The sequence below is a fragment of the Panulirus ornatus genome, chromosome 29 (assembly GCF_036320965.1).
Source record: "Panulirus ornatus isolate Po-2019 chromosome 29, ASM3632096v1, whole genome shotgun sequence".
NCBI classification, from domain to species: Eukaryota; Metazoa; Arthropoda; class Malacostraca; order Decapoda; family Palinuridae; genus Panulirus; species Panulirus ornatus.
Window position 1 is genome coordinate 13,828,220 of NC_092252.1, and position 12,654 is coordinate 13,840,873.

The window sequence follows — 12,654 nt, forward strand, 5'->3', positions numbered from 1 at the left end:
TGAGATGTTTGAGGACAATGTGTGGTGTGAGGTGGTTTGATCGAGTAAGTAACGTAAGGGTAAGAGAGATGTGTGGAAATAAAAAGAGCGTGGTTGAGAGAGCAGAAGAGGGTGTTTTGAAATGGTTTGGGCACATGGAGAGAATGAGTGAGGAAAGATTGACCAAGAGGATATATGTGTCGGAGGTGGAGGGAACGAGGAGAAGAGGGAGACCAAATTGGAGGTGGAAAGATGGAGTGAAAAAGATTTTGTGTGATCGGGGCCTGAACATGCAGGAGGGTGAAAGGAGGGCAAGGAATAGAGTGAATTGGAGCGATGTGGTATACAGGGGTTGACGTGCTGTCAGTGGATTGAATCAAGGCATGTGAAGCGTCTGGGGTAAACCATGGAAAGCTGTGTAGGTATGTATATTTGCGTGTGTGGACGTGTGTATGTACGTGTGTATGGGGGTTGGGCCATTTCTTTCGTCTGTTTCCTCGCGCTACCTCGCAAACGCGGGAGACAGCGACAAAGTATAAAAAAAAAAAAAAAAAAAAAAAATATATATATATATATATATATATATGTGAATAAGAGCAAGGTTATTAGGTACAGTAGGGTTGAGGGTCAAGTCAATTGGGAGGTGAGTTTGAATGGAGAAAAACTGGAGGAAGTGAAGTGTTTTAGATATCTGGGAGTGGATCTGGCAGCGGATGGAACCATGGAAGCGGAAGTGGATCATAGGGTGGGGGAGGGGGCGAAAATTCTGGGGGCCTTGAAGAATGTGTGGAAGTCGAGAACATTATCTCGGAAAGCAAAAATGGGTATGTTTGAAGGAATAGTGGTTCCAACAATGTTGTATGGTTGCGAGGCGTGGGCTATGGATAGAGTTGTGCGCAGGAGGATGGATGTGCTGGAAATGAGATGTTTGAGGACAATGTGTGGTGTGAGGTGGTTTGATCGAGTGAGTAACGTAAGGGTAAGAGAGATGTGTGGAAATAAAAAGAGCGTGGTTGAGAGAGCAGAAGAGGGTGTTTTGAAATGGTTTGGGCACATGGAGAGAATGAGTGAGGAAAGATTGACCAAGAGGATATATGTGTCGGAGGTGGAGGGAACGAGGAGAAGAGGGAGACCAAATTGGAGGTGGAAAGATGGAGTGAAAAAGATTTTGTGTGATCGGGGCCTGAACATGCAGGAGGGTGAAAGGAGGGCAAGGAATAGAGTGAATTGGAGCGATGTGGTATACCGGGGTTGACGTGCTGTCAGTGGATTGAATCAAGGCATGTGAAGCGTCTGGGGTAAACCATGGAAAGCTGTGTAGGTATGTATATTTGCGTGTGTGGACGTATGTATATACATGTGTATGGGGGTGGGTTGGGCCATTTCTTTCGTCTGTTTCCTTGCACTACCTCGCAAACGCGGGAGACAGCGACAAAGTATAAAAAAAAAAAAAAAAAAAAAAAAAAAAAAAAAAAAAAATATATTTCAATTGAGGCCTAGCCCTGATGTGGAATTTTGTTTAAGACTGGAGCCTTAAAGAAAGAAAACTTCAATGGGTCACAAATATTTAATTTAATGGATGAATAGAGAAGTTGGTCTCACTTGATAACTCTGCATGAAGAGTGAATATTTGTGAACCATTGAAGTTTTCTTTCTTTAAGGCTCCACTCTCAAACAAAAGTCCACATCAGGACTAGGCCTCAATTGAAATATTGAAAATTATGAAATGGAAAAGGAAAGACAAGGGAAAGTATCTACAAAGTATCTAACAATTCCTACATCCATCACTATAAAACAAGCTCTACCTAAAGCCATATCAACTGAAAAGTAATAAAAATATAACATGGAGATGTAAAAAAAAAAAATCCTTTAAGCATTTTATTTGTAATCAATGAAAGAGAAATTGTTTCTTATATGGTCGAGTAAATCATTACAGTTCTCTCAACAACCTATAAGATATTCTAGCAGTTGTACAATAAAAAAAAAAATCAATTAATCTGGTGCCTATAAAGAATTCTGTTAAAAATCATACTGAGCGTATGATGACAAAAAAGGTGTTTCAATTTACTTTACATGACTCTCAAACTGCTTTAATGCCTGAGAATGACACTGTATGAGAGACAGTTATCACAATACAGGAAATACTTCCGTATCTATTACCTTGTTCCCCATTCATAAAGAGGCTGGGATGCCCATTTTCCTAAGTTGACTTAAGAATGAATAAAAAGTTTTCACCTCTCATCTTTTATTTAAAAATTGGTTAATCATCATGGAAATATATTGAAAAATCTAACATTGAAAAATAACATTCCTTACCACCTTATAGTTCTATCATTTGATCTTATTATACTTGATCACCGTTTCCCATGTCAGCGAGGTAACGCCAAAAAAGACAAAAAAAATCCATCTACTATTTTGCACATGTATACACATAACATATACATATATATGGACATATATAGCGTATACACATATACATATGTACTAATCTACATATTCATACTTGCTCACCTTTACCCATTTCCCAGTGCAACCCCACCCCATAGGAAACATCATTGCTACCCCCTGCAACAGCAAGGTAGCGCCAGGAAACATACAGAGAAAGGCCACATCTGCTCACAACCATTCTCTAGCTGTCTTGTATAATGCACCAAAACCACAGCCCCTATCCATATCCAAGCCCCACAGACCTTTCCATGGTTTACCCCAGACATTTCACATACCCTAGTTCAGTCCACAGAGAGCAAGCTGATCCAGTATACCACATCATTCCAATTTACTCTATTCCATGCATGCCTCTCACCCTCCTGCATGTTCAGGCCCCAATTGCATAAAATCTTTTTCACTCCATCCTTCCACCTCCACCTCCAATTCGGTTTCCTGCTTCTCCTTATTCCCTCCACCTTTGACACATAAACCCTTTTTGTCAACCTTTCCTCGCTCATTCTTTTCATGCGTCCAAACCATTTCAACACACCCTCTTCTGCTCTCCTAACCACACTCTTTTTGTTACCACACATATCTCTTACTCTTTCATTACTTAATCAAACCACCTCAGACCACATACTGCCCTCAAACATCTCATTTCCAATACATTCACCCTCCTTCGCACAACCCCAACTACAGCCCATGCCTTGCAACCATATAATATTGTTAGAACTACTATTCCTTTAAACACATCCATTTTGCTATCCGAGATAATGTTCTCTCTTTCCACACATTCTTCATCGCTTCAAGAACCTTAACCCCTTCCCCATCCCCACCCTATGACTTGCTTCTGCTTTCATGGTTCCATTTGCCGCAGTTCTCTTTCTCAATATTCCCACATGTTTATCTGAACACACTTTTTTTTTCTTCCTTGCTCTATGCGTTACTTTTGCTTATTTTTTCTTGTACAATTTGCTATGATTTCAAATGATAATGGAGCCTTTCAGCCTAACTACCATATTTCTAGTATAAATAAAAATTAAACTGGAATTTTATAAAAAAAAAAAATTGATGTATTTATGGTACTGATATCTATTACTTCTACAATAAAAAGGTGCAATAAACTCAGAGTGTAAAAATGTTGAAGAAACACTATAAAGCACACAGCCCTCATTCATCTGAATCACTGTGGGGCAGTCAGTGGAAAAATGAACCCTTTAACACCTCTGGACAGATATTTACACAAGCTGAGGAACACCTCTAGATGAATCTTAAAGCATCAAGTTTCATGCCTCCATTTCAAGGCCACAGGCCAAGCCTGAGTGGTGGTTGACGTGTGTGGCAGTGCACAGTAATTTCTACCCACTGTCAGTCATCCTCAAGCCATGTTACTGGAAGAAAATAAGTTTTCTAGAAAGGAAATTTTGAGGTTTTTAGCTTGATTTAACAGATCAGGTAGAAGATAATCCCAAATTATTTAACAAAGATCTGTCTTCAGATCATGGAGGGATATTTTATGGGAAATGACTTTACAAGCACTGAAAGCTGATCAAAAAGAAGATGAGGTGAAGGTTATCTTGCAAATGTGAAGGCAGTGTTGCCAGTACCTAATTACCCTTTACAAATTGCATCTGAATGGTGCAGCTGGTAGTTTTACAAATTATCAAAGTTTGGCCACTATAGAAAAAAAAAAAAATCAATAAATCTTACCAATTATAAGAAGATTCACCATATAAGATACAGCATAAGAATCGGTAATCAAATTTTGGAGAACATAATGGCACCTCACTTGACACTCAAGCCTTGCTCTTGCAATTTTCAGCATGTTATAATGAAAATCTACTGAACTATTACATACTATCAGAGTAAAAGTACTGGATGAAATATACTTTAAAAATGATCTATCTCGCTGTTACATGTATACAATTCAAACTAAAAAGTTAAATGCATTATTTAAACACAATGAAAACATGAATTCTGAGGGTTGGAAAGGACAACTATGGGTTTAAAAAGGACCTGGGTAAATATCTAAAAGAGTTACCACACCTGCCAGGATATGATGATTATTTGGGCCATGGTTTCTAACAGCCTAGACAGTCAACAACCCAACTCAGTCCAAGCTGTGGGAATAGACCTTCAAAGTCTACACCAGGAATGAACAGAAACATATACTGTCTGCAGTGTTCAGGTAAAAATTCTGCACAGCCAATCTTACCCTTATCAGAGGAAATAGTTTATCAAATCAATGGATATCAATATTAAATGAACATCCAGCCGTTGACAAATTTGTTGACAATTATAGTTTTACCACTTAAGTTGAAAAATCAAGATTATACAGAAAATCAAATCAGCACTTACTTTGCTGTTGGAGCAAGCCTTGCCATGGTTGTAGCATTTGTGACTAGCTCGCTTGTCAAATTTACTCCACAGAGCTTGTGCTTTCCACGAGCGAAGTTTTGACTGAAATATATGAGAAGTGTAGAGCTAGCCTTTCAACTAAATTCAACGAGATTTTACATAAAATAAAAAGATTTCCATTATTTCCATAACTTTCACCATGTCTCATACAATTATCTTGGATATCTTCTCATGAAAAACTGTCTGTACATCATCTCTCTTCAATGCATTAACTTGCCATACAAATGCTTCCTCTATTTCAATATGCTTCCTTTTTGAATTCAGTAACTTTTTTTTTTTTTTTGTAAAGGTATCTGCCAACTACATTCTATTTTACTATACTACCATATATCAATTCCTCTATTTCCTAATCTTTTTTTCCATACTTGTAATAACAATGACAACAAATAGTAACAAATAGTTTATCAAAATTTAGGCAGCTAACTAGCAAAAAATACACAGTTAAGATTTTACAGAACTGGAAGGTCAAAACAGTAAATAGCTAACTACTCATACAGGATATTTCCATGCATTAGACAAACATGAGCAAAGTACATCTACATTGTCAAAGTGGTAGATTTGAGGGAAGTTTTACAAAGTACATACTCTAGTTCCTGCATGATTCACTTAGTCATAATCAGCAGAACATCAAGTGATGAACATGTTACTTTGAATTACAGTAATACAATAGTTGGCATACCATACAGCTTATCTGTTAAGAGAAAAGTACCATCTACTTGAACAGACATACACTTATTCTTGGACTATATATAATGTTCAAAAAGGTAAGTGTAGGACTGTTCTCATATCTTCTATCTGAGCTCTTAGTGATACAAATCAATTGTGGTGATGGACAACAGTCTGAGGGGAGGGGCATCACAGTTTCTCAAGTTAGTGAAGGAACAGACTAAGAAACAGCCTCATTCACTGCCATCCACTCTCTAGCTGTCTTGTGTAATGCACCAAAACTGCAACAACTTATCCACAACCAAGCCCTACAGACCTTTCCATGATTTCCCCAGACCACTTCACATGCCTTGATTTTGTCCACTGGTGGCAAGTCACCTGTATACTACATTGCTCCAACGCAGTCAATGCTGTGCAATGCCTTACAACCTCCAGCATATTCAAGCTCCAAGATCCCCAAACCTTTTCCACTCCATCCCTCAATGTCCAATTCAAGTCTTCCACTTCTTGTCCACTCCACTTCTGACAAACACATCCTCCTCATCAACTTCTCCTCACTCATTCTCTCCATTCCAAACCATTTCAGCAAACCCTCTTCAGCTCAATAAACTATACTCTTCTTATCACAACTCTTACCCCATCATTTCTTACTCATTTCCAAACTCTTCATCAATAATCTGAATTTTTTCATTACCCTTTATCCAAAATGCTTACCGTATGAAATTGTTAGTTTCAAGAACAAAACTGAAAACTTAAAAATATATACAAACCTTGAGTTTGGGGTAAAAATGCCTAAAATTAGTGGGTTTTATCCTGAGGACATCACATAAATGGCGATAATGGTGAAGGACCGACTTGAAGGTGGAGGCAGCACACAGCTGTTCAAAGACGTCTGCAGCTGCTGCACTTTCAGGTGATGGAACTCCTTGTTTGTTGTGGTGGTGGTACATTGTGCCTCCTGGGAACAATTCAAAAATTGTAATTCAGATAAACAATGAGTTTTGGTTGCATAATCATAGATTTACAGTGAAAAATAATGTAATAATTACCAAAACTTTAATTATACAATATAATGACCCCTTTCATGAAGCTCAATAACTTCATGGGTGCACTTTGATTAGAAGCTTTGAAAGAGGGGTTCCTCTGGAGTAAGAGATTCCTCAATGACATGGGATTGTACTGAACTCCTTTGATAATGATACACAATCACCGAAGATGACCTTACGCATGGTGTAACTACAAGAATGGGTATGACTGATGGCATGCAAGGCAACATATTAAAGGCATAAATGAAATTGTGTGAAATCTGAAAGCCTCTCTACAACGAAAATACAAATTCATTAAATCTTCAAGAACACCATAGAAAATAGCAAAAATAAATCTGCCTAACCAGGAAGTGACTACTCCAGTGCTTCACAAACAGTGTCAAGATACATTCCTAATTAGAGAACAAAAAAGATAATGCACTGACTCTACAAACCACTGGAATATCTATTTCATGAAAAAATTTGTAAATCAGCTGAATACTGTATATATGTGATTATAAAGGCAATACATCTGTTTTACCAAACTTAGCGTGTGAAGAGATATTTTGCTTTCCTTTCTTCCAAAGGTAAACCAAATTAGAAGTCAAAATTTGATTCAGTGTGCTGCAAGAAATGAACAAACTAAGAAGCAGTAGCTATTCAATATACTGCCAGCAGAATTAAAAAAAATACATGGAACAACTGCAGAAACATTTAAGAGAATATTGAACAGGTGGTGGAAATCATTGGCTGATGAACCCAGAGCAGATAATCATGTAATGCAGGGGGCAGCTGTGAAGAGTAGTTGTATTCATCATGCAGGAAGTGTGTGTTCACACTTGGAAAATGGAATGTTTGCATATCATGCCTTCATGTCTGTCAAGCACGTCAACTTGCATTCAACAGTTACCAGTCATATTTTGTGTCTTAAATGACTTTACCTTTCATTTCCATTTTTTTTACTTTATTTCTACCATTCGCCATTGTATCTCTCTTCTCTGCTATCACTCTGCCTACCCTTGTTCCTAGGAATACTGTGGAATATACTGGCAATGTACCAAAAAGACATCAAACAATAATTCACAAGCCATGCAAAAAAAGAGAGAAACTATTCCTTATGCTAGAATACCAGATGTGAAAACAAACAAGCACAGAACAACTACAGAAACATTGAAGAGAAAATATGATATACAGGTGAAGTTAACAACTGATGAAAAAAATCAGCGATTATGTAATGAGCATAGCAGCAAAGAGAAACTAATATTTCATAAAAAAAATATGCAGCGAGCGCTACACACTAACCCTATCTTTTTGACAAAATCATGCTCTAGGTACTCAAAGGTAAGTAACTACTTTTCTCATTCTATGTTCAAAAAGGGGCTTGTAGGTGATGGGAGGCATGGAGAATGATAAACTGTTATTGCTGTTCCTAAAAACTTCTATATTTCCTCTCCCAGTAAAGAAAGGATATAAACATTATAAGGAAAAGATTTCAACATTTATACTTTGTACACGTTCCAGTTTTACTGCCAGGTGAAATACATTGGTGAGTCTAATACGTGTGTTGGGGGAAATCACACTAGCATCACCTTGGCAACTCATAATTATTCAAATATTGATAGCAAGCACTTTCATTAAAACATCAAGAAAATTAAAAAAAAGCCAATATAGCAATTTTTTAACATATATAGGAAAGAACTGCATACACACCTGGAATGTGATGGTCGATGTGAGGAAAGAGTAGCCTCCGGGAGGTACGTGAGGTCAGCCCCGATCCCACTTACACCTCACGCGCACCATCCTGCACATGCGACCTGCAGAAAAAAAAATTAGTAAAAGTTAAAATGTCTGAGAGAAACAAAGAATAGACATAATAAACTATATGCAATGGTAATGGTGCCTGTTACTGAGGGCTCCATAATAACCTTTACTGTACTTTCAGAATGGCATTAAAATCTTTGTAAACATAATGGCTGCAATATTCCAACGGTACATAATAACAGGAACTTAAGGAAATGTAACATAAGAGATATCCTATATGAAATTATTGGAGTTAAAGCTGAAAAACTTTACGATGCAAGGAATTGAAATTCCAAAGAATAAAATTTACAAATAAATGAATAATTTTTTGTTTGAGAAAGAATGCAGTCCACTGTCAACTGAATTTTGGGCAAAAGTATGATCCAAGCAATGATACTGATGGTGGGGATAGCAAAACATGGCCTAGCATTAACATTTTTGCTCCAAATAATGTAAAGGGAACAAACTAGTGGAAAAGGTATGTGTTAATGGGATGGTCTTGATTAGGACTTCAGCTGTCCATGCCATCTTGGCTTTCATTATGAAAAAGAAGAAAAAAAAAAGAGGAGGCCCCTACAGTACAGAACCCCATATAATTTTTTGGTTTGCCCTCCCCTATGGCCACAATTATCTGGTGGCATGTAATTCTTTTAACAAAGCAGCATCCCCATCCTTCTATTTTTCAAAAGTTTGGGAGCAGGAACAAAAAAGACCATGACCCATGTTGTGATCACTATTGTCCCAGCCATAACCTAGGGCTAGGCCATGAAATATCTTAAAGTACATCCCTGGGAATGGAATATGGCTCATCATCTGGTGGTTGGTAATGCTTGTGCTCCATATCCTGATCCCTCCACTAGTTCCAAAATTATGGAACAAGAAAAAAAAAAAAAAAATACCATGGCCCCTGCGATAAATTTGTGATACCAAGCTGTGACCCTGACCTTGATGGTTTGATCCAGTGGATGGGTTGACACATCATCTATAGGTTAGTAAAATTGTACAATATAGTATCCCGATCCCTCCAACTATCAAAAGTTATGGAATGAAAGCAATCAACGACACTATTCAAAGTTCTACTTCTTTCATGACTTGAAGGTGGGCGTGTTGTAATATCATCCTATATGGAAATGAAATAACTAACTGGGAATGCTGAAATCTATGAAATCTCTGGAGTGCAGACAGGAGAGGTTAATCATCATTTATACCTGGAAAATCCTGGAAGGTGTTTCCTAACATACATTCAGAAATAACATCCTGCTGGTATGACAGATATCAAAGATTTTGCATAATACAAGAAAATCCTGGAAAGAATGGTTCCTATCATATTCAGATATAACATCCTACTGGCACGACAGGCTTGAAAGACTTTGTAAGATCCTGGAAAATCCTGGAAGGTCTGGTTCCTAACTTACATTCAGAAATAACCACCTATTGGTATGACAAGAATGAAAGACAAGAATGAAATCCAAAGGTGCAATATGCACAAAAAGAGAGAACACCTTAAACATCCAGGCCCTAAGACTCTTCAACACCTTCCCAGCTATCTTCAGAAACACCATGGGATGCACAGTAAAGAAGTTTAAGTGTTCTTGACAAGTACTTGAAAGAAGCACACCAGACCAGCCAGGTTGTGGAGACTAAGTTGGCCCGCAGATTCCAACAACTAGGTCAACCAATGACCCAAACCAAGAGACTGGGCTCAGCTTGGACTGGTGGACAGAAGACCTCTAAGGACTTCATGCATTACAACCAATACAACTAGGAAGACTATGTTCCTTTTGGAAATTTTTTCTGAACACTTTTCCCTGGTCAGCATGGAAGCCAATAAGATTTTCTCTTACTAATAGAGGTAACTTGTCAGTTTTGCTGTGCACTGGATAAAATTTCTGTTTCCTTACTTTTCCAAACATCCTGAGGGTCTCTGATGTCTTCACAAACAGAATTTGTAAGGGCATCAAAAATATATCTATCTCACAGGACAATCAACATATGTTCTGAATTAGATCTGCAGTCTTGCATGTGTACAGTATCAATCTAATATCAATCCAAAGTTTCCAGGTGAAGGCAGGTCTGTAGAAGGGGTGGGTGATGTCACCAAAGCTATTGAAACTGTTTACAGATGGGATGGTGTGGGAAGTGAATACATGGGTCTTGAAGAGAGAGGGGCAAGTATGGAGCTTATTGGGGGTACAACATATGTGGCACAACTTGCATAAAAGATGTTACCACTTCTACAATGGGTTTGGTGTCACTTTGAAACAGATGTGTTGCCACCCAATACAAAAGATATGGTAAAACTTGTGTGGTGCCATTTGTAAATCATATCGTACCACCTGTATTAAGCTGCCACTTGTAAAACAGATGTGGTGCCACGCAGTACAACAGAAATGATACTTGTATGACGGCTGTGGTGCCACTAATACATGTGATGCCACCTTGTACAACAGGTATGGTATATGTGTAATGGACGATGTGGCATCATTACAACAGATATGGTGCAACTTTATAACATGTGGTACCAGCCTTTATAACAGATACTAAACTACTTACTTGTACAATGGGTATGGTGCCACCCAGTGCAACAAACGTGGAGCCACCCTATGCAACATATGTGGTACCAACCTCTAAAACGTATGTGAAAGTAAAAAACAATGAAAACCAATATGAGCAAGTAAATATCAGTGGCGTTAAAAAAACAGGGGCATGAAAAAGTACAATAACAACTGCTTAGGCATAGTCCAGCAAGAACATAAAACAATATCCAGTATGGAGAGAAAACACTCAAAAGTGGAATATATAGAAAATAAACACACATGTAAAGAGTGTGTGCGTATCTGTGAAAGTGAGTTATGAGACGAAAGTATGGTAAGTGTACACCGGAAGGAAACTGATAAATAACAAGCCTAGGTATATAGTCAATCAATAGGAAAATGAGTCTGTCTACTGACCAAAGAAATTCCATTTAAATGAAAATCAAAATTCATGACCCATATGAACTTCATAGTCAGTCAATTACAATGCCGTACCTCACTCCTCATATCGTACATACTATTAATAAAGCGAAAATAAAATTTCAGTATCATGCGCACCGATTAGACAAATCACGCACATAATCATGAAAAATTATCAAGAAAAACGCAATAAAAATCTGAAGGTAGTTACGTGCAGCAGACCTGATGCATCAGTCAATATGATGATGGAGACTGTGACTGGGAAAAAAAAAAAAAAAAAAAGCCCAGACGTGGTTACTTGGTACAGAGGAACATGGCATCTTGGTTCGGCACGAAGCTGTGGGGTATATGAGCCTCAAAAATCATCTTAAGATATGGTAAGATGTAGGGCATCATCAGCACTAGTACCCCTGCCAACATCAGGAATAGCAAAAGCAGCAACTGCAGAAATGTCTGCAACGACAACATATAAGAAAAACAGGAATACCAACAACAAAGCAGCAACAAGAAGCGGCATTAGATCACGTGGCTCGTGTCCCTTACTAGCGGGGCATCTCATCATTAATGAAAAAGAACTGATTTCCCTTACATCCACTCACGTGAGCTCACAAACACACGAGTCAGTTTTTTCTCACCTGAAATATAACAATATGTCTATTACTTACTACACTATTAGATTGCTTTTTATCTTTTTATAATAAAAATTTGCACTATATATTTCCAACGGTGTTCCTCGTGGCGGAACACAACTCGCATATTTTATGACATTATCGTAGACTTCTAACTCAACCATATTATATATATATATATATATATATATATATATATATATATATATATATATATATATATATATATATATATATTTATATATATATATATATATATATATATATATATATATATATATATATATATATATATATATATATATACCATACAAGCTATATCGAGTTCGTTTTACGGCTTATCGCCAGCGAGATCAGGAAAGGACTTACTGCTGACCAGAGAGAGAGAGAGAGAGAGAGAGAGAGAGAGAGAGAGAGAGAGAGAGAGAGAGAGAGAGAGAGAGAGAGAGAGAGAGAGGGGTAAGGTGGCAGTTCAGCTGGGTCATTGTGGGAAAAAATATATATAGAGTACCTCGGCTTTCTGTTCTACTTAAGAAAACAATTTTCAAACCTTAACATGTATTATTCTAATTTCTCTAATAACTAATATCGGAGTTAAGCTTATAACTGAGGACCCCTATGGTTGTGGCAAACGACCAGCAAACGAGTGGGCGGGGTAACGGGTGTTGTCCCATTCAGCAGCATCACGGCCGGTATTTGAGCACTGTATGAAGCCGACTCGGGTTGCATGGGGTCATGTCGGCAATGCTGCCTCGG

General features: G+C 37.8%; 1 protein-coding gene across 2 annotated transcripts in view; it reads right to left on the minus strand.

Moving 5' to 3' along the window:
- Positions 1 to 12,654, minus strand: part of Mical (Molecule interacting with CasL) — a 305,178-nt gene that overhangs the window by 166,120 nt on the left and 126,404 nt on the right. For both annotated transcript variants that reach the window (XM_071679258.1, XM_071679257.1), the window contains exons 3-5: positions 8,226 to 8,329; positions 6,261 to 6,448; positions 4,765 to 4,866 (exon numbers count right to left, since the gene is read on the minus strand). In XM_071679258.1, the coding sequence (XP_071535359.1) occupies positions 4,765 to 4,866; positions 6,261 to 6,440 (282 nt within the window). In that variant the 5' untranslated portion in view covers positions 6,441 to 6,448; positions 8,226 to 8,329. The remainder of the gene's footprint in view (positions 1 to 4,764; positions 4,867 to 6,260; positions 6,449 to 8,225; positions 8,330 to 12,654) is intronic.